This window comes from Terrapene carolina, unplaced genomic scaffold (assembly GCF_002925995.2).
Source record: "Terrapene carolina triunguis isolate 2854851 unplaced genomic scaffold, T_m_triunguis-2.0 Scaffold210, whole genome shotgun sequence".
Classification (NCBI taxonomy): domain Eukaryota; kingdom Metazoa; phylum Chordata; order Testudines; family Emydidae; genus Terrapene; species Terrapene triunguis.
The window spans coordinates 11,497,321-11,520,220 of NW_020664561.1; the positions used below are offsets into that span (position 1 = coordinate 11,497,321).

Here is a 22,900-nt window from a genome sequence, read left to right on the forward strand (position 1 = left end):
AAACAGATGAGAGAAAATAGTATTCTCTATTTTTTCCAGTTGGTTTACTCTTTGTATATTGGTTTCACTGTTTCCCATATATAATCAGTTGGTTTCTCTCTTGCCAAAAAGACCCTTAAAAATATAAGGGGACAGAAAAACTGTTTTAAATATTTTTAAAGGTATTTTTTAAAAGGACACAATGTTACATTAGCTGAAATGGGAATTTCTTAACTAGTCAGTTTAAAAATATCTAAGTTAACAATGTCCCTTTGAGAAGTGCAAATAATGCTAGCATCAAAAGCTGCTATGAGACTCCCTAATCCATAGAAAAATATCGTTTTCCAGATTGCTAACCAAAAGAGTGCTTAAAGAGACACAATCAGTTTGAAATCTAGTCTATTTTAAAAACACTAGTTAAAAGTAGTGTATCTCTGGCAATTTTTGAGTCTTTATAATTGCATTACAGCACCTAGCAGAGTGAGGCTGTAATCTCTTTTTTTGGGGGTATCTAGGCCCCACTTTAATGCAAATAATATTCCTATTTCAAAAAATATTTTTTTCTCCCCATTTTACTACATTTCAGTGTAGGAAAACTCACAAAAAAAGAGAGAACTGACTGTGCAGGAGAATCAATAAAGCTGACTTGCAAAATGCACAAAAAAGAGAGAAATATTTCTTCTCTCTCTCAATCTTTTGGTTGTAGCAATATTAGATGTTAACTGGTAATAAGTACTACAGCATTTTCAGATAGAAGTGTCCCTGTAAGATAATGGCTATGTAAAAATTTGTTTATTAACATGCATAATTAAAAAGGAAAGGAAAGAGTCTATGATTTTCTCACATGCTGGTAAAAACCCAAGAAGTTTGCTCCTTTGCAGGATTGCACAACTAAAATCCCACTAATGCCTCAAAAGAAGCCTTAGATGTGTAGTAAGTTATGTAAAGGCCTACTGCTGACCCTCTGGATCAAGGTTCACCAAGAAAGACAAATGACGTGATTTCTGAGAATAACAGCAAAGGTCTTATGTGGAATAGAAGAAACACATAGCTTATTCAGTCATCTTACCCCTACTGAAGTTGACTGAATTAAAATAACTAAGTCCCCAGTTGTGCAACAGGCTCCATGAAGATGCATGGTTCTGCCTACATGGAATAATTTACGGGATTGAGGTCTATACTGGGATCATTTATAACTGAGTGGATTAACTGACACATTGCCTATAAGAAAAATTCATCTTCATAAGAGTCTTTAAATTATTCTGGAGCACGAACTGTATTATTTCTTGAAACAGTTATATATGAATAAGGTGGCACTACCAATGGAATCTGTTGCATTAAGCAGCTTTTTCCTATGTATAACATCATTAAAATTCCCTTACCTGTGTATGTATCTCTATCTCTGTCCAGTGTTGTAAATTGTTTTCCATTGTGCCATATCATGGAATCCCCTGCATTTCCCTGGTAAGTTCCCAGACGCAGCCTATAGAATTCACTTTCAGGCTCCAGGCGAAAACTGCTGTATTCTGCATAGACTTTCTTATTACTCCAGTCTTCTAATTCAATCAATAGCCTATAATTGTCCTGATTGGTAAGCATGTAAATATTTTCTAGTCCCAGCCAGTACTCTCCATCAACATTTCCAAATCCTTTCTGTACAAAGAAAACCAGAATATGAGGTTAAATCTACTGGCTTTTCTGAATCTATTGAATGAAGACATTTGCCAGTAGTAGTAGTATATCCCAGTAGAATATGTATCTAAACTAAAAGCTGTTAGGCTTTTAAACTTCTGGTCCACCCTTTCAATTAGTTCCTTTGGGCTAGATTCTGTCACCTTTACTCAATCTAAGTAGTACTCCACTCCATGAGTAGTCTCACTGATCTCAATGGGACTACTGGCAGTGTAATGTATTACTCAGCATGAGTGAAGGTGTCAGAATCTGATCCTTTGCACCTTTGATTCCCATGATATGCTTTTTGGAACAATATTTTCTGTGGCACAACAACTGTTGTCCATTAAGATCGTAAGAGTAACCCATTACAATGAAGTACTTTGAGGCACAGAAGATAATTATAGATGAGTAAGCCAATACTCAAGATGCATAACTTTTTTGTACCTTTTACAAGGTAGAATGGTATTTCACTATATATGTAATCAGACAATCCATCTGTGTACTCTAGATTTCAGTTCTAGTAAATTCAGTGAAGACTATTGGTCTTGAATCACAGACTGCTGGTATGATACCTTTTTGCTAATATTTGCAAGCCATTGTTTCCTTTCCCTAAGAAAATATCCACTTTAATATCAATGTATAAAGTGTTTGGAGTTGTAAATAAAATACTTGTTGTTTTTCTTTTAATTATGTGGTGTTTAGTAGGATTATAAATTCTTTTTCTCCATAAAACGCTCTAAGTGAGAGCTAGTTTGTGGGCCAGTTTTCCCAAAAAAGTTAAGCAATTGAAAAACCAATTGTGTACACCCACTACAAAACTTTCACTTTATACTGAAATGTTCAGAGTTATACTCTTTGAGGCTATTGAAGGTAAATACTTTATTCAGATTGTGTGTAAAAGAAGTTTGGTTTTGTGCTTTATTATTTTAATCTCCTTTTTCCTTTTATAAAAGAGGGAATAAAGTAAAAAACATTTATTTTGTCATCGAGGATACAGCTTTGTCAGATTCCAAGAAATTCAACGGTTAAACTTCTCATAGTAACCTTAATTCACTTCCTCTGCACATTTAAGAGGTAAAATTTATAACATATGACCAGCCATATATGATGATGCCAGTTCACAGACAAGAACGTTAGTCTTTGTGGCTTAGCTCCCTTTTAGCTTTTGCTTTTTCTGTTTTTATTCGCCTGTTCAGTTTTTGCTAATTCTTAGTTCTTGGGTAACTAACTATTTTACTTCTGATTCTTTTTCAATTGTTAATCTTGCAGCAAAATTAACTGCATTGAAGAATTGCATTGAAAAATAGCATCTTGTGAATACTGATACCAGATTCTAGAGGTTACTGTCCCTACCAAAAATGAAGCTGTTACTTTTCTGACTTCTAAAACTTACCTTGTAACTGTCCCAATTCCTGAAGAAATTGACAGATCCATCTGTCCTTTTCTGAATAACTGCCCAGCCTCCAGGGTCCAGACTGTTCTCACACCATAACTGTACTGGTTCATTGCTGTTTTCAGGTTTGATCATATAAATCCCACTGTTGGAATGCCCAGCTTCTTTAGCTTGTTGACAGTCTTTGAAAGGACCTGTTTGAAAAGAACTGTCTTAAGCTTAAGCTTATTTTTTAAAAATGTACATTTGGGACACAAGTTACATATAACATGTAAAAAGCAACTGAGGGTCCTGTGGCACCTTTAAGTCTAACAGAAGTATTGGGAGCATAAGCTTTCGTGGGTAAGAACCTCACTTCTTCAGATGCAAGTAATGGAAGTCTCCAGAGGCAGGTATAAATCAGTATGGAGATAACGAGGTTAGTTCAATCAGGGAGGGTGAGGTGCTCTGCTAGCAGTTGAGGTGTAGTTAGTAGTGTATGTACAAAAAGACTTTGTATTGCAATGCAAGACTTTATCTTAGAGGTGGTAAATATCTGAGATCCCATTTTATTCTTGCTGTTTCCTGCTAGAAAGTATTTACTTTCTCATTTTAACTGCAAATTTAAAACGTCCATGGTAAACATTGCAAAACATCCTTTCCAGTTTGTGGTTAATTTTATAAATTTTGCCTATTTCCCCCACCAACCTTACAAATAGATAACTGTTTTGTTAAACAGGTGGTGCATTTTTTGACTCTTTACATCTGTTATTTTGGTAACTTTTTTCTTTATTGTGTATCACAAATTACACCCTGATACTAGATAGGCAAATATTGCAACTTGCATTTCGTAACTACTTTATCCTGTATGGCCTTACCAGATGTTGGATGCTGGCTTACTTCTTCCCTATAATGCATACATTTGAAATGGTCATAAAGTAAAAAGTAAACTAGAACGCATGAATAGCAGCAGAACTAGAATTTAATTAGAAAACTTTTGTCAAATTCTGCAAACCCTCTGACAGGAACCTTTATAAATCTAATGATTTTTATACTTCCATTTCTTGACAGTTATGATATGTGTGCATGGCTGTTAGCCAGGATAGCATGTGAGCAGTGGAGCAGATATTTTTGAGCAGATAATGTTAATTTATTGAGTTTCAAACCTACAGTTATATAGAAATGCAGCTGCTGACTGTAGCTCTTGAAAGTTCTTTTAGGCTCTGAGTACACCTCTACCCCGATATAACCCGGTCCTCCGGAGCCAAAAAATCTTACTGCGCTATAGGTGAGACCACGTTATATCGAACTTGCTTTGGCCCCCCTGCTCCTTGTCCCCTGACCGCCCCCTCCAGAGACCCCCATCCCTAATCACCCCCAGGACTCCACCCCCTACCCAACCCCCCTGCTCCCTGTCCCCTAACTGCCCCGCCCCCTGACAGGCACTCACCAGCAGCAGTGGGAAGCGGAGCAGCCTGGCCCCAGCCCGCTCCACTCCGCCAGCTCCCAGCTGCGGCGCTCCGCTTCCCATCACCGGTGAGTGCGGAGAGGTTGGGGAAAGGACACCCCCCCCATACTCACCTGCGGTGGGAAGCCGAGCGCCGCAGCTGGGAGCTGGCAGAGTGGAGCGGGCTGGGGCCAGGCTGCTCCACTTCCGCCGCTGCCGGTCAGTGCGGTGAGGTTGGGGAAAGGACCACCCCTCTTCCTTCCCCCCCCCGCCCGTACACACCTGTGGCGGGAAGTGGAGCGCCATGGCCCCAGCCCGCTCCGCTTTCCTTGCCCCGGCCCCAGCCATGTCGCTGAGGGGGTGGGTGTTGGGGAAAGGTCCCACGTTCACCGGCAACGCCGGAAGCAGAGCAGCCCGGCCCCAGCCCGCTCCACTCCGCCAGATCCCAGCTGCGGCGCTCTGCTTCCCGTTGCAGGTGAATACAAGGGGCGTCCTTTTCCCCAACCTCCCCGCACTCACCGGCGGCGGGAAGCGGAGCGTTGCGGCTGGGAGCTGACGTGCTGATCCGCCGGAGCGCTGCTTTACCGCGTTCTGTGCGAACCCGTGTTATATCGGGTCGCATTATATCGGGGTAGCGGTGTACTATATTTACAAAACATACTCTCCATTTCTGAAAGATGATCTATGAGCGTTCAGTAGGAAACACTGTCAGCTTACATTTTTGGAGATCCTTGCTATGTTGGTGTGTCCCTCTTAAAAGATTAGAAATCCAGCTATAATTTCTACCTCCACTAAATCCCTTCCCCCACAAAAAAATTAATGCTGTTACTACATCACTATTTATATTGTTTTTGGACTGGTTTTATACCATCTTTGAGTCAGCTTTTTCATTATGAACTGGATATGTTCTGATAATGGCTAGCTAGTGATTCAACCGATTTGAAAAATCAATATACTTAACAACTTTTATATGGACTTATTAACATTCTGTTTAAAGTGTTTGGTTACTTTTTTGTTGTGTGTATAGTATAATATAAACATATTAATAAATTGTGCAGTTGTCTCCATATAAGCTTATGCTACATCTAGAGTAACCATTATTGGGTTACAATTCTGATACTGATTTGAAACAACAAACCTAACCTGCCCAATTAACAATTTAAACAAATAGCAATATAGTGATTATCTTTTAAAAAATATTTTAAGAAGTGTTTTTTTCAGTTCTCTTCAATTACTAAGATGATGGACTAGGTACAACTGTCTTAATTTGATCTCTGCTCTATTTTTTAACAAAAAGATGGATGTGCAATGACTGTCCTTTGGTAACCCACCTGCTAAATTCAGGGAGAATATTCCATGTGTGAGGGTAGTCTGGAAAGAAGCACAATGAAGTTTGTTGATGGTATCCCTTTAATGTTCTTGATTAGTGAAAACCATTTTCACCCTTAACTCCATCTTAATGGAGGTTCTTTATCTGTTTCTTTAAAGACTTGTGAGTAGTAGTCTGATATTAGATGTGGAAATGTGTAATCAACCAGGATATCCATAGAACTAGTCCACATCTGTTACAAGTTGATATAGAGCTTGAATCACCATGCAGCTTGAAGTTCTGGACAAATAGAAGCATGCCTTATTTATTACAGGTCTCTCAGAGATTTCATTCTTTATTAGCAAGTCATTGGGGCCTGTAATTCTCCAGAGTCATGCATTTTAGGAGTCCTGGTTATTTAAAGCTTACCCAGTTATACTTGTAACTATCTTAAGTCATGACTTAAGGGTTTAGAGGAGTTGAAAAGAATAATAACCTGGTAACAGCTCAGAGTGCTTAGAAACGCCACTGGAACATAGGTGGCAATTCTGACTGAGCCCTTTGGCAAATGTTGATGGCACTAACAACTACAAGAAGTGCTACGGGAATTGAGTCATGATTTCTATAAATTGTGTTGGTGTACTATCAATGTTTGTAACTGACTAGACCTTTTGTCCAAGCTAGTGGAACGGGGAGCTTTCTGTAAAGTGCCTAGCACAATTTGATGCTGTATTAAAAAAACAGTGTGGCTCCATAATAAATGTTGTTCTAAAACAACTTCTTGATTATAAAAGATGTGAAAGCAGAAAAATAGCAAAACTTTATAATGTAGATTGAAATATTGAGAACAGTTGAACAGATCTACTACTGTGGCTGTAATACTATGTTCTGTGCAGAGGAAAGGAATCTAGGACTCTTATTTCCAGGACCATTAGAGACCAGAGCAGATGGTATTGCTGTTTTGACTCACTGCTAAGTAATGGAAGGTCGCAATAGTCTGTTTACATAGTGTTTTGACCATTGCTAAAATTCAGCTGGCATTAGTCTCACAGGATGCAATTTGTCTAAATTTTGATACTTAGACTTGTAGACACTGCTGATTTAAACTGTTGAAGTGGTAGAAGAGGTTTCAAAGTTACGTTCTAGAATGAAAGAGTGAATAAATCCAACAAATCCTTTAGTTTTGATTAATTATCTTACATCACTTTCTAGGGACAGATAAATCCTTTGATATATCATGGCATAGGAACTATGATCCATTTTTTGTAGTTGTTCATTGGAAATACTGAGATTTGTTACTTGATAAAATAGTTTGCGCTGTGTTGAAGTAAAGAGGTGTTGTTTTTATGCTAATGAAAGGAATAACGTATCAAATATACAGTGTCCCTATTAGGACTTCATCTGTATGGTCATCCTTGAAGTCTAGTTGGGATAATGATAGTACCTGAACATAAATTATATCTTCCTTCTTCGACAGATTTTTCTCTCTCCACCAAATTCTGTCCAGTTACTAAAGTTAGATGCTGGTGTAACTGAGAACATGGTATGGCCCCTTGTGTCTCATAGTCATAGCTGTTTACTGAAAAACCAAGTTTTAATACTACTTACTGTCACCCGAATACAGAAATTAGTGGTTTTCACATCAACAAAATTAACTAAGTTCTAATTACCTATTCTTATTATCGTTGATGTCATAGCCAGAAAGAAAGGTTTACTATTTCCTCTTGAAAGCCAACCATATAATTTCTTTAACAGCTTTTGGTTTTTAAGAATGAAATATTAACATGAACAGAGACCATAGCTTTGGAATTTTGTTAAATATGTGAGAACAAAGGAGAGCAGATCTATTTCACAAAACGACACCTAGTCTTTTAGCACTTACAGCATATGCATTCAAATTTTAAGATCTTGAGAAGAGCATAGGACTCATGCCTTATTTGTTTGCTTGGGTGCTGTTGGTAACTTGCACTTTTTGAGATCATGGCCTACATTTTTACTATTACAATACCAAAATTGCATTCTATGTATATGATGATTTAGCAAATCTGATGGTTGATCTCTAGTGCAAGACATTTTGACATATGTTAGGTGGTGAAAAAGGAAAATGATGATGGGATATTACTGTTTTCTTAGGATGGAATACAACTTTAAAAAAACAACAACAAAAAACCTGATGCTTGATTTGAGTGGAACAGATGGCTGATGCCCTAATGTGGATTGTCCAGAGACTTTGTTATTGCCGAGGCCTGGTCCACACTAACCCCCCACTTCGAACTAAGGTACGCAAATTCAGCTACGTTAATAACGTAGCTGAATTCGAAGTACCTTAGTTCGAACTTACCGCGGGTCCAGGCGCGGCAGGCAGGCTCCCCCGTTGATGCCACGTACTCCTCTCGCCGAGCTGGAGTACCGGCGTCGACGGCGAGCACTTCCAGGATCGATTTATCGCGTCTAGACAAGACGCGATAAATCGATCCCAGAAGATCGATTGCTTACGGCCGGACCAGGAAGTAAGTGTAGACCTGCCCTGAGTGATTGCAATTTTTACTTGCATGTCTTTAATAAGTATTTTGGAGACATTGAAGGAGAATCCAAAAATCAAAAAAATAAAAACTAACTATCTAAAAAATATGATTATAGAAGAAAGATGTGTGAGAGGCCCTTAATGTTCACTTGTCTTGTATGAAACACTGAACTACAGATGAGGTATTATCCCTTGTGTGAATAATGACAACTATAGTTAAATGTGCCTACACATTTCCATACTAAATACATTTATCATTTGCTCATAACTTTCTCAATTTTTCATCTTTCCGGCTGTTATTTTCCAAGTCTGGTCTGTAACTGAAGTTGAGCTTTTTGGTTAGTTGGTTGTTTTTTGTTTTGGGGGGAGTGTGGCGTTTGAGCAAAAATGATTCAACCATTTTTGAGTAGGAGAACAGTAGGGAAAAACACTTCATACTTTTTTAAAAAAACAACAACAACTGGAAATAAGGCATAAACTTTTAACAGTGAGAGTAATTGTTCCAATGATTAATTTGCCAAGGGTCGTCATGGATTCTCCATCACTTACAATTTTTAAATCAAGAGTGGGTGTTTGTCTAAAAGATATGCTCTAGGAATTATTTTGGGAGAGTTCTATGGCCTGTGCTATACAGGAGGTCAGGCTAGATGATCGCCATGTCCCTTCTGGCCTTAGAATCTATGAAACTCAGTGTTTTGAGGCTTTTATTAAAACCGCACTGACTCCAAAACTCAGGAGTTGAAATTGGGCAGAGACTGTTCTTAAGAAGGAAAGATGCTTTTGACATTCCACTGAAAATTGGTTATGAGCAGTTGAAGATTGTAGTTTACATACGTGTGGTAGGTTTTAATTACTTTCAACCAACAATAACTTGAAAAAATATTTTCTCTGTAGAAATTAAACTAAGTACTTAAAATAAGGAAATAAGAGAACGTAAGTACTTAAAATAAGTTTGTTTTGCACAGACATAAGGGTCCTCATACCCAGACCAAGTTATGAACTGGGACCAAATGTATTAATTTGTTTTGATAAAGTAGTTGCAAATATAAATATTCAGTTTAATTGCCGTTCAGAACAGTTTTTTTTATTTTAAATTAATTGTCCTGCATGCAGCTTTCCTCTTCCCTTTAGTAAGTTATTTAAAATTAACTGTTGCATGATTTCCTTACATGCTGTGCAGTCCAACTTATTCACTGAGGTTCAGATTCAGAAAGTTACTTAAGCATGTGCCCATCTTAAGAATGAAAGTGGCTGCACTGAAGTTTAAAATTAAACATTAAGTATATTGCTTAATTGGCACCTGAGTGCCTGACCTGCTCCCATTGAGTTAGAAGGATTCTTCAATGAAGCTTAAATCACTTCTTATTTTTGTGTTAGGAATTGAGTATACAACTGAGGTTTATTTAATTAATTTATCTGAGTTCATAATTTTGCGTTTATATATGCATCTTGCATTTGTATAGAAAACACTTTTTTCCCCTCTAGGAACTTGTCTTCTGTGGGGTTGATTTCTCTAATATTTTCACCTCAGTGTAAAAAATAGTTTTCCCAATGTGCTATGTATTTTCCTTCCGACCCACAATTAAAGATACTAATACATGTTTTGTGTAAACTGTTTCCTGCAGTTGTAGCTTAGTGACTCATTAGTACTTGAGAAGAACAGTTGTTTCAAATATAATGAGAAAAAATATGCTATAACATATCCAGAAGACAGTTTTACCTTTCATATGTACAATCTTTTCTTCATTTTAACAACGTTTATCTGATGAGGACAGCCTTATTGGGTTTTGTTAGTCTTATTTGGCAGTCTCCGTTTGTAAATTTTCTGCGTAATCTTCTAAACTAACATCCCCCTCTTGCTGTTTTTCACTTTTCCTATTATTTTACAGCCCTTTTCTCTTTTGCACTGCTTTATCACATGGTACCTTAATTACAGGAAACAGAGAGAGAACTAGGAATAGCTTTGTAATTTATTGTATACTGGTTTTTATTTTAACTTTTAATGATCTACATTTTACCAGCTTTGGAACTACTCAATCCATTTTCTCCCACCTCTGTACAAAATGCACATTCTTAAAATTCCCAGACCTCAGTACTGAAAGAAAACACACAGCAAATGAACCCATTAATGTTAGAATAAGTTGACTGAGATTCCTTTAACTTAGTTTCCAGAAATGTGTAGAGGAAAGAGGAGATGTTTTGATAAATGTTTTACAGATAACATTCGTTTGTGCTGTTGCTTTTCCTCATATGTACATACCTATCTGTTTATAATTATAAAACTGAGGGAATGGGTATCTGGGGAAACAATAAATCATGATGTAGTTTTGTTTCAAAGTTGTTTTTTTAAAGAGAATTCTGCTGTTGCTGTCTGACTAGACATTAACATAGCTTTTTTTTTTAATATTAGCTGTGTTTCCTTTCTGCCACTTACAGGTGATTAAGTTCTCATGACATCTGGCATTTCAGTTGTACTCTGGGCTAACTTTCCCCCAGATCCCTAAATAGTCCCTCTTTTTATCAACAGCAGGTTGGTTGTAGTGTATGCAGAATAACCATGATAAATGTGTGTTTTCACCCTCAGGAACACTGTTGAATGTCCAGCTGAGTCTAAAACCCAGTGCAGAACATTATGCTATGTAAGCTCATAAAAGGCAAGAAAAAAGATGGTTACTTGGAAAGCATGGATTAAAAAAAAAGATAATCCAAACTTTCAGGATTGAGCAGAATAAATTGACAGTTTGTGATGCAGTTGGAAATAATTCTATGAAATATTTTTAATAACCAGGGTGCATAAAATCAATGATTTTTTAATTTAAATCGGATTTTTGAGGAAAAATAGTTAGATAGTTTTAAATAAGATACATTATAGCTCAAAGGTATCTCATCATGGAATAGGGATTATAAATTCTAATTCTATAGTATAAGACAATATATTCATGTAATGTTTAAGAAAAGATTTGTAAATGAGTTCCAATAGTTCATGGATTAGGGATCCAATCTTCTGGGGTTCCACAGGCTTCTGTATAGATTATTTAGGTTAATCTTTCTATCTACCCAATGGGACTCAGTGCTCAGTCTAGAAGAGACCATCAGAGATGCTTAGTTTTGCAGTTCTCAAACTGTGGATTTGTCTCTCCAGAGGTAATATGCTTGTTAACAGCAAAAACAAAATTAAATAAATAAATAATATGTAGAGGTGAGAAATAAGACCTCAACTCTATTGTCCCTCTGCAAATTTGTGTACACAGAGTCAATCCCTCACCCCTCTATAAAAGTGCAACATTTCAAAAAGTTCAATGAATAGAAGATTGTTGAGGGGCAAAATAGATCTGGACAAGGAGAAGAAGTCTGGAGATAAATGTGAGAAGCGAGGGACATATGCTTGTTTTGTTAAAATATTATATATTTGCTGTTGAAGAAAAAAATCCAAAATACTTAACGTTGTTGTTGTTTTAGTTAAATAAAACAAATTAAATGTCTGGTGATGTTTTCCTCCTAATACAGCTTGGCAAGAAAATCCTCCAAATATTAATGATTAACCTGTTGAACTGGAAATAGTTCACCTCCCAATGACTTCAGAAATATCTGCTTCAGTTACCTTTGGTAAATGAAATAACCAAATAATCATTCATTTTCTGATATAGCTGTAAAACTAATCTGAAAAGTTTTCAAAATAAATCACGGTTTAAAAATGTATAGTGTGTACCTTCTAAAAATGAAACCTATATCTGTCTCAGAGTTGTGAAGAATATGAATTAAGGTTATAACAACCAACAAGAATGCCCTTTATGTAGAAATCCATGATTAAATCGAGTCTTCCTGACTCATGATTTAAATCAAATCCACCCCTATTAATAACGTGTCTAGGAATCATGCTGGAGTTCCAGTAACCCCCAGATTAAATGCATTTTTCTTTCATTGTCACTGGTATTTTTAATACTTTGTGAATCTATATAATTGGGTGAAGTAGGACAGTGAACTGAAAACATTCAGTGAATCTCCTAAATGTGTTCTCATGATATTTTAATAAAGAAAACAAATGCAATATTATCTTTCTCTCCTGGAAAAAATGTTGTTTTTCATTTTAAATATCTATGGTTGGGATTTTTAAAAGAGCCTAAATGAGTTAGGCATCTAACTTCAATTTTTGTGGGAGTTGGTCGTCTTACTATCCTAGGTTCCTTTGAAATTCTCAGCCTAAAGAATACAAAGTTGTTTAGAGGATCATTGTGACATCAAATTGTCCTGCTATCATAAAGTCAGAATCCGCCGAGTGTTGAGAATTCATTAAGGCTGGAAACACAACAGTGCAATAATGCATAGTGAGTGTAAGTAGAACTGGTGAGTACAGCAAACATTGCTAGCTGCATTTACTTCCAGGGAGTTTATCTCTTTTCTTTGCTGTTCACAAAATTCTAATGTAACTTGTGGGACAATAATGTTCATAGAAAAAGCAATAAGTAAGTATCAGACAATGTTTGCAGAAATCAAATTTTGTTTCCAACTTATGCTCATCCAGTCTGGAAGTAAAAGTAGTTCTCTACAACCTGTAACCAGTGAGACTTACCTACACAGCTTGAATTTCAAATATTAAATACTTGCAGCAAAGTTCTCATATGTTATCTATAGGTCAAGAATTAGTCATAGAAATTATTTGACAAATAAATTTGAGAATCTACAGCTGCTGTCAACCTATTTATCATCAGAAGAGGTTGAATTTGCTGAATAAATTATTCATTTTGAATTATTCATTCCACTCTAGTTGTAAGTAAGCATTGTAAGAGGGTTGCCTATTTGTTTACATGACATTCTCTTTATTTTGGACATAATGTTAATCAACTCACCTTCATTGATTAAAGTTAGCGGTGGTATCCTGAAAGGACTTTTTGTAGGAGAAGTAGCTGGATCAGGTGGTGGCCTTATGTCTCTGTCTCTAGGATAACTTGGGTCCCTCTGTATCTCATTACCTCCCAAAAGGCTGGGAGTATAGTGCTGGCTGTTAGGAATGTGCTGTGGCACCACCTGAACAAGAGGAGGAGATCCGTCGGTGTCCTGTCTTGACAGTATCTGCAAGCACTGCTCTTCCAATAAAGAGATAATCACAGACTGATTATTTACAAGATCAGTTAGTGCTGCATATTTTATTTCAAGCTCCCTGTATCGTGTTACCATCTTCAACATTTCTGTTGTAACATTGAGGATTTTGTTTTCCAGTTGGGAAAGCTCAAGTGAATTATCACGCTTTCGGATTATCTCATGCAAGAGCTGCATGTAGAGCTGAGTGACTCGGGAGTTCATGTTACGACTTTCTTTTCTCAGCAGTTTTACCTCATTCACAATATTTCCATCCACATCCACCACTAGCTGCAAAATATCAATCTCCCGCTTCTGCTTGGACAATACTTCCTTCAGGTTCTCTATGTCCATCCTTGTGATTTCATCTTTTCTGTTATCTGCTCCTACTTCTTTGGTGTTTACACAAATTGGCCCTGTTATTTTTTGTTCAGGAACCAAAAACGTATAACCACATTTTTTTCCTTCCTCTCCACCATCTGTTGAACGAGGGTGCCTCTTCGGGGATATTTTATTGAGTTTAGACTTTTCTGTGCAGTGTCCTGTAGACAGTAGTAGGAATAATAGCACACCCAAAGTCCATGTAGATATCTCCATTTTAAGATGAATGTGATGGCTTTCAGAAGACTAATAATTGGATAAATAGAAAGAAAGTTAATAATTAATCAGAATCCAGTTTTAAGGCCTTACTTTATATCAAGCAACATATCATGGAAGAGCACAAATTTTTACTTATGACACAAATGCAACTGAGACTTCTCTGCTGTAGATGCTGGCCACACTGAGATTTTCTTACCATGTTAAATTTAATTATCACAAAAGTACTTATTTATTTGGAATTACACTGCATTGAACAACTTGTCTCCTTTCTTGAAGCATCAAGACCTGAAAGATGTCAAGCAGTAGACATTTTAGCTTTAATTTGAATGAATACATTTTCAGAAAACAAGCTCCAGTGTATTCAGATAACAAAGTAGTTCTTTGATCATAAGCTTGGCTACATAAGTTTATAAATATTAAAATAAAAAGGGAAATTACTTTTGTAGCCAAAAAAAAAGCAAACCCTGATTTGGGCTTTCCAGAAAATCAGAGGTTGAAACAATTTTTGTAATTTGCATAATATTAGCGTTAGTTCTACATAGTTTTATAGTTATGTCTACAGCTAGATTTACAACTAGTGGCTTTGGAGATCTCCCTAACATGGTTGTCATAATTTTACTTTTAAAAAAAGTATTCAAGTAAATTTGGTTTGTAAGAAAAGGTAATGATAGGGTTAGTTGTGAGAGCATATGCCCTGACCTGATGAAAATGTGATTATCTTTTTTCATATATGAATGAAAACAAGTAAGTGATGATCTTTGTTTTTGTCTGGGATCATTTGATGTTTAATATTGACCACTACACACTAGGGAACGTTGAGTGCCTGCCAGCAGGGTCTACATGGGCCAGTTAGCGTGCAACATGTTGGTTCACTTAAGAATTCATACCCCTCAAGTGCACATTACTGCACCTTGTGGACAAGCCCATCATTTTAATGACCATTCTGATTAAACAGTTCATTAGCAAAGCATGTTTGCCTTTTGTGACTTTTTCTCCTAAAAGTTTGTTTCTACTCTAAGATATAATAAAACAAACACACCGCAAAACTACAAGTCATGATTGTATGAAGTGTGATAAGGGAGGGGGGGGGGGAACCACTTCCCACAAATTGTTCTGTACTTCAAATTATATTTTCTTCAGCAGGTTAATATTTACCTTTCACAAAACACACAAGGTGGTTAATGGACTACATTCTGGTAGAAATGAAGAAGCAATAGGAGTATTTGTTAAAGTTATGCATGCTTTTAGGTGTCCTAAAGAGTATTAAGGGACTTTTATTACCAATCATTTTTTTAAAAAGGTCTTTAATAAACTGTCCTTTTTTCCTAACATCTTTATGATAAGTTTGCCATTATTCCAGATAACTTGTAAAGAAGCAACCCATTAATCTGTAAAAATGTCAAACATGCTTTATCAGCTATAACTGTTACACTCTTTTAAACATCTGACACATTAAAATAATGTGTTTGCTTAAATTGTTATGTAGAGAAGTAAGAATGCATTGAAAAATCTGAGGACTATTGATTAAATTTTCCCATTTATCTTTTTTTTGGTATTTGAGGTTATAAATAGCGAGTGGTATTCAGACCCAGAATAAAGTAACTATTTTTTATCATTATCTTTGACTAATTGACTTGTGGAAAGGTGGTGGCTTTGGAGTTGATTGACTTTTGTCAGGGAGATTTTTCTCTCTCTCTCTCTCTCTCTCTCCCCCCTCTTCTCTCAGCTATGGGTGGAGCTGAAATTAATCTTTCTCTCCTCCTCAGCCTAATATTAGCAGATTGTACACAATACTGCACAATGGTCTCTGTGTGGCTTACCAAGAGCAGCAGAGTAAAACTGAGTAGAACAGGGGTCGGCAACATTTGGCACGCGGCTCACCAGGGTAAGCACCCTAGCGGGCCGGGCCAGTTTATTTACCTGCTGACGCGGCAGGTTCGGCCGATCGCGGCCCCCACTGACCGCGGTTCGCCGTCCCGGGCCAATGGGGACGGCGGGAAGCGGCGTAGGCGAGGGATGTGCTGGCCGCGGCTTCCCGCCGCCCCTATTGGCCCGGGATGGCGAACCGCGGCCAGTGGGGGCCGCGATCGGCCGAACCTGCAGTGTCAGGAGGTAAATAAACTGGCCCGGCCCGCTAGGGTGCTTACCCTGGTGAGCCGCGTGCCACACGTTGCCGACCCCTGGAGTAGAAGTTCATTGGTTTCATGCTGCACTTGCCACTTTTGCACAAACGCTTTGTGCAGAAGTATCAGCCGAGACACAATTCTCCTCTTCAGGAGGGAAATTGGTGAGTACCCTATGGTACAGGGGTACTTGGTACAATGGATACCCCACTCATCCCCATTTTCACTGGGGGCAGTCCCTAAATGGAAACAACTGTTCTGCACCCACAACAGGACTGGCAAAGTCCGGAGAGAGAAAGAGAAAGAAACTCCTCACCTATAAAAAATGCTCTTTAGCCTAAAGGAAGTACACTGGGCTGGGATTCAGGTGGCCACAAGTTCTTGTCTTACCTATGCTACTCACTGGTGTTAGGGTTGCAAAAGGTACAAAACTCTTGATACCCCTGTTTTAGTAGGGAAGGGGAAAGATAGACAAATATAACTTCCTCCACTCATCTGATTTTACGGATGGGGGTGGTAAATGAGATGTTGCACAAAATCACTTCTGGTAATTGTGGAAAGAGAAACCAGATCTCTAAGCTGACAGACCCAAATATCGTTCACTTAAACACACTTCCTTTCAAAGTAAAAATGCCAAATCTTTGGTTGTCCTGTTTGTAACCACTACTCTAGTCATTAGACCACATGTCCCACCCACAGCCCGGAATTAAACCTAGGAATCTTGAATCCCAACATTCTGTTGCTGTCTAGCAAATAGCTGTGTGAACTACTGGTAAATTGTCAGGTTCCCCTCTATGATCTGGTCCATATACAGGATGTCTATTTCTGCTGTCAATTACTCTTTTAGCTTAAGTTGTAGAGATCTGTGCTATATATCTGAAGGTCCTGGTTTCAAAAACTGTTGATGACTTATGCAGGAAAACATAATATGTGGTCATATAATTAAAAGGTCACAATGTATTTGAACAAGGTGTCAGAATTCAGGTGGCCATTAGTCATCTTAATTCTGGCATTTCCTAATTTGTGAGTAATTGATTTAGCAAATTTCACATTAAAAAAATGTTTTCATATTGATTTAACAATCAAGACCTTTAGTGTTTAACCAGAATGTTGACTATTTACACGGTTTTTCTATTTTAACCAGCAAGAAAGTATTATGGCATATATTTCGAGTCTTTTTTCTTTTATTGGATTACTAGACTGCCAGAGCTAAATGTTATTTTTCAAACAAATTGCCACTGTTAAAAGACATTTGTGGTGAAAATTTAATAGAAATAATGTAAATTTTTATATTCCTGCATATTTCACAATTTATACACAGTAACAAGTGATTGTGAATAACAAAACATTTAAAGAGAAAATACACCATTTTACATACTTTTTCCAGAAGCGGAACTTGTGTGGGTGTTTTGTTAAATATATAAATAACTGCTAAAGGTACACTGTCTGTGAAGTCAGTAGACAACAGCAACGTTTTTTGTCATTCCATATTTCAGGACAAGTTATAGGGTAGTCCTAGTGAAAAGGACAAAGGTCAGATAGGAAGAGTTATGCTACACTAAATCACTCATTTGTGTAGTCTAATCCATATGAAGGTAATCCCCCTCCCTCACATGTGTAATATACTTAGCCAATTGTGCAATGCTTAATGTTGGAAGTTCGAGGTAAACTTTCAGGTGAGTCATGGTAAAAATATCAGAAATCAGAGCCATTTTCTGTAATATACTGTACCTCTCAACAGACCCTGGACCAATTGAACTAATCAAACTAAATTTGTAATCCCAGCCTGGCTCTCCTAACTCTCTTTAAAAATGAATGTTTATAACTGGGGTGAAGGAGACCTTAAAAATATGAACTCAATAAAAAACTGTGTTCTGGTCCTTTGTTTTCATACCGACATTTCAAAAATAATCTTGTAAATATTTTTTTAAAATATGAATATTATGGAATCCATGATTGTCACAGACACAACCTAAGTAATGGTTTAAAAATTATTGAACAAATGGAAATAAAATTGGTATGCTGTAGTTTTTTCTCTGAAATACAAGTAATATAATTTCTTAAAAGCAAATGTACTGCAATAAAGCACCTAGTCCATTCAGATATTCTGCTGTAGTCTACTTTTGTATATTCTTTTAATGAATTAATTACATATATAGGTCTCTATCCTGTATACACATATACATTACTCATCATATGAGTAAAGTTACAAACATACCTAAGTGTTTTTAGGATTGGGGCCATAGACATTCTGTCTGACCATAAGAGGTATTAAATGGTCTAAAATGGAATAACCAAAACAACAGTTGCTCAAGCTGTGTCTTAGAACTCCAAAATAAACAAATGTTTCAACCTTCTGCTGTGTGGACAGCTGGTCTGAAACTAAGATGTGCCTATAGACATGCAAAGATGAGTTCCTTCTGAGACACAGACTTCGTTGTTAACTTGTGTGCTGTCACAGAAGCTTCCAACTGTGAAAACTTTGGCTCCCCTATGTGTGTGGTATTCAGCAGTTCAATACAGATGTTGACTGACACAGCTGGGGTTCCTAATAAGGTTGTAATAAAGAGTTCTTCTTCATGTGGCTCTGCATATTCATTCACCAAATGGTAGAACCTTCTCCAAGCAGTGCCCATTAGAGTGCATGTGCGCCCCCTCCTTTCTGCTCCCCTCAGCCGTTCTGAACATTCTGAGGACGAGGCTATATAAGGGGACCCTGTAACACATCCCTCGGCCCACACCGCTTCCCGCAGCCCTCATTGGCCTGGAGTGGTGAACTGCGGCCAGTGGGAGCCGCAATCGGCAGAACCTGCGGACGTGGCAGGTAAACAACCCGGCCCGGCCCACCAGGGTGCTTACCCTGATGGGCCACATGCCAAAGGTTGCTGATCCCTGCTCTTTCACCTCAGTTCCTTCCAACCTCTGGACCAGACAGAAGTGAACTGCTTCAGTCTGTTTGGATCTGGGAATTCTCTTTATTGATAGTGCTTTGGTAGCTTTTAGTTGTTAGTGTAAGTATAGTGATAAGTGTAGGCAGTTTAGTATAGTTGGTAGGCTTGCTTCTGTGTAATAGTGGAACCAAAGAAGCCGTCAGGGGTTTAAGAGATGTGCTTCATATACAGCTGTCTTCCTGGCGTAGGATGACCACTTTAGGTGTCTGACGTGCCTGGGCGAAGGCCATGCTTCTGGGTATTCATTTTCAGGACTTTCACATCCAGAGAGGCACAATGAACTGCAAGTGCTTCTACTTAAGGAAGTTCTAGCTGCTAAACTTTGTTTTGAACGATTGCTTAATCCAAAATCCTGAGGCCAGTTTCTGCTTCTGTGGCTTCCTCTAGCAAGACTAAGCTTCCTAAAGGTTTCAGGTCATTCTGATCTTCACTGGTTCTGGCTCAGGATCCTTCGGTTAAAGCTGTCAAAGCTTCAAAGGCACTGTTGGTGGGAAAAAAGCATCTGCCTGCTAAGGATCGTAGAGCCATGTTATCGGCTCCAGCTGTAGTGATTCCAAGGAAGAATGTGAGGGAGAAAATAGCCACTGTTAGCAGTGTCAGACCCGATACCTCAGACTTATAGAATCCATCCGATTCCGTGGCCTTTGCGGTTCCAACTCTGAAATCCAAGTTGGTTCTGGGTTTAGCTTTGAAGACCAGAGATGTGGAGCTGAGTATTTCTCCAGATTTGGTACTCTCCAGGTTTATGGGATTGGTTCTGTCCTCCACTCCTGTTCAGGGACCATCCTCTGACCCAAAGAGGTCTTTTACTGTGGTGGCTGATATGCACCATTCCGTGTCTGAATATTTCTCTGATCTGACTGAGGGGCAGTTGATAAGGAAGAGACAGGCTTCACCTGCTCTGCGATCTGTATCCATTTCTCATGAAGAGAAGAGCAGAGGAGATTTAGTTTTTCCTCTGAATCCATCTATGCCGCCTCATCCTGAGACTCCTACAGAGTCATCAAGGGAGATCTTTTTCTCACCTTTTATTTCTCTTCGCGTTCCAGGTCTGATGCTGTAGCTGGTGCAGTCCACAGTGGATCCAAGATCAGATCCTTATTTAGAGGAAGAATTAAGAGATCTGATTCATCCCAATTCATGTTTACTCAGCTAGGGTTCCCCGACTCCTTTGTTGCCCCTCCTAAAGATATGTTTCCTGTTGTAGAGACTGGCAGTCCTGGACTCCACAGCCCTATTATGTTCCACCAAAGGAATTTTTGAATCCTTCTTATGGATTGGGAGACAAAGTTTCATCTGATAAGGATCCAATAGCTCAGAAATCTCTGGATCCGATTGCACTGGGACTGTCTGCAGCTCAGAAAGTTGTGCCTGATACGCTATCTGAAGAGGAAGATGTGGAGAGAGCTCCTCTTTTTGAACCAGAACAAATGGATACTGACTTTGACCCCAGTTTATCACCAGATGAACATGTGGGTGTGGCTTCTGCTTCTTCCCCTTCTGAACACATTTTACAGTTCTATGACCTGATGGATCAGATGGTATCCACATTAAGCCTGTTTTTGGTGTCTGTGGAAGAAACCTCCCATATGGTATTCAACATCCTTGGGGCTACCTCAAGAAATAGGCCGTCATACCAATTCTGGTTGGTCCTTCAGAGCCTGCTAAGACTGTTTGAACAACTCCTGCTTTTTGCCATACACTTTGTCCACTTTTTTTGGAAAGAGGATCAGCTACCCCATGATGGGGTTTTCTTAGTTCCATACATATTCTGTGCCTAATTTGCTGGTGGTGGCTGCTGCCAATTAAGAGGCGTAGGTCCAGCCAAGCCCACTCCACTCCCGCTGACACAGAGGGAAAGAAGATTGATGCACTTGGGGGAGATTTTTTTTCCTCTCTCTTCTCTCAGTATTAGGATGGCTAGTTATCAGGCAGTGATGACCCATTATCGGTTCTGTCCATGAGAAAAGATGGCTGTTTGTCCAAGATGATAAAAGAAGGCACATGAATGCTATTTGCACAGCAGGACAATGTGGCAAAGCATGGTTTAAGGGCTTTGTTTGATGCTTTGGACTCTTCCGCCAGAGCATTGGCATCCACAGTTACCTTGAGGAGCATGCTTGGCTGCATTCTTCTTCCCTTGCTGTGAACACAAGAATTAAAGTGGAAGATCTCCCCTTTGAAAGAGATGGTCTTTTCCGCAACAAAACAACTGAACTATTGGAAAAATTGAAGGAAATTAGATCCACTGCACAGTCACTGGGTCTTTATCCCTATGTTAGAAGGAATCCTTCTATGCCTTCTTTCTGCTATCAGACAGTTTTACGTTCATTCTTATTTTTCCTCAAGTCACAGCTGTCAGCAGTACTATCAGCAAGCTACATCTTCATCCCAGAGTCAGCATAAAAAAGAGGTCTGAAGATCCAGATGCAAGATGAAACAACCTGCTCCCTCCTCTTTGTCTTCATTGAATGCCAGGCATTGGTTTTGATGTGAGGATTGAGAGTCATGGACCAATCAGCAAGCATCTATCCTTTCCTTTATTTGGAGACAGGCTATCCCAATTCGTCAACAAATGGAGACTTATTACATAGGACAAGTGGGTCCTAGAAATTATAGAGAAGGGCTGTGTCATTCAGTTCAGAAAAATTACCCCCTTTCAATTTCCCTTCTCCTACCCTTTTCAGGGAACCTTCTCACAAGACTATTCTACTTTTGGAAGTACAAAAGTTGCTCCTGATGCAAACTATAAAGAAGATACCCAAACATCTGTAGGGTCAGGGTTTTTATGCAAGGTACTTCCCGGTAGAGAAGAGAGGGGGGTGTTTCCATCCAATTTTAGATTTAAGAAAATTGAATAGATATATTTAGAATATTTGATTTCTTATGTTAACTCAGCCTCCATTATACCCTCGCTTGCAATTATGGATTGATTCTCAACTCTCAATTTAAAGAATGCATATTTTCATATTTCTGTCCAATAAGTCCTTCCCTTTGAGCTGTCCACTGTGCAAAGAATCTTTATTAAGTGCCTTACTCTGGTAGCAGCACATCTGAGGAAATATAGTATTTTTGTTTACTCATATTTGGATGATTAGTTGCTGAAGGCTGCTGCATGCAAGGGTCTATTTCTTTACATCAGTTTTATAAACTCCCTCCTTTTGGATCTGGGTCTGCTTCTGAATGTCAAAAAATTGAATCTCTGTCCAACCCAGAGAATTCTTTTAATAGGTTCTGTGTTGGACTTGGTAGTAGGGAAAGCTTTTCTCCCAGAGGACAGTTTTCTGAAAATAGTGCATTCTGTTTTGGAAATATGAACTTGTCAAACCCAGAAAGTGATCTGCCTGGGTCTCATTGGTTCGATGGCATGGGCTACTACCACTTATGTAATTCTGTTTGCTGACCCCAGAATGAGGTTGATGCAGCACTGGATTTCTCAAGCCTAGAAACACAATCTAGACAGACTTCAGATTTTGTCACCATGCCTCAAGATGTTCTAAATTTGTTGAGGAGGTGGATGGACAGATCAAATGTTCTCAGAGATGATCTGTTCAATCCCCCTTCACCAGTAGTCACCATAACTTCAGATCTTTAAACAACAGATGGGGAGCACATTTAGGTCGTCTTACAATTCGCGTATACTGGACTTTTCAGAAAACCAGCTTGCTTATAAATGTGTTGGTGTGAACAACCCTTCATTTGACTCTCAAATATTTCCTTCCTCTCATAGAGGGGAGGGTTGTTCAGGTATAGTGATGGACAATGCAACTGTGATGTGCTACATCTAACAAACAAGGAGGTGCTTACTTCTTCCAATTATGTGCCAAAGCAGTCAAATTATGGGA

The 22,900-nt window shown here is 38.4% G+C and overlaps 2 protein-coding genes across 7 annotated transcripts in view; one reads left to right on the forward strand and one right to left on the reverse strand.

Annotated features, from left to right (window-relative positions):
• LOC112105868 (ras-specific guanine nucleotide-releasing factor RalGPS1) overlaps positions 1-22,900 on the forward strand; it is a 294,309-nt gene that overhangs the window by 162,589 nt on the left and 108,820 nt on the right. The window lies entirely within an intron of this gene.
• LOC112105867 (angiopoietin-related protein 1) overlaps positions 1-22,900 on the reverse strand; it is a 37,637-nt gene that overhangs the window by 1,038 nt on the left and 13,699 nt on the right. The window contains exons 2-4 of the mRNA XM_024198858.3: positions 13,153-14,008; positions 3,047-3,240; positions 1,362-1,632 (exon numbers count right to left, since the gene is read on the reverse strand). Of these exons, the coding sequence (XP_024054626.1) occupies positions 1,362-1,632; positions 3,047-3,240; positions 13,153-13,978 (1,291 nt within the window). The 5' untranslated portion in view covers positions 13,979-14,008. The remainder of the gene's footprint in view (positions 1-1,361; positions 1,633-3,046; positions 3,241-13,152; positions 14,009-22,900) is intronic.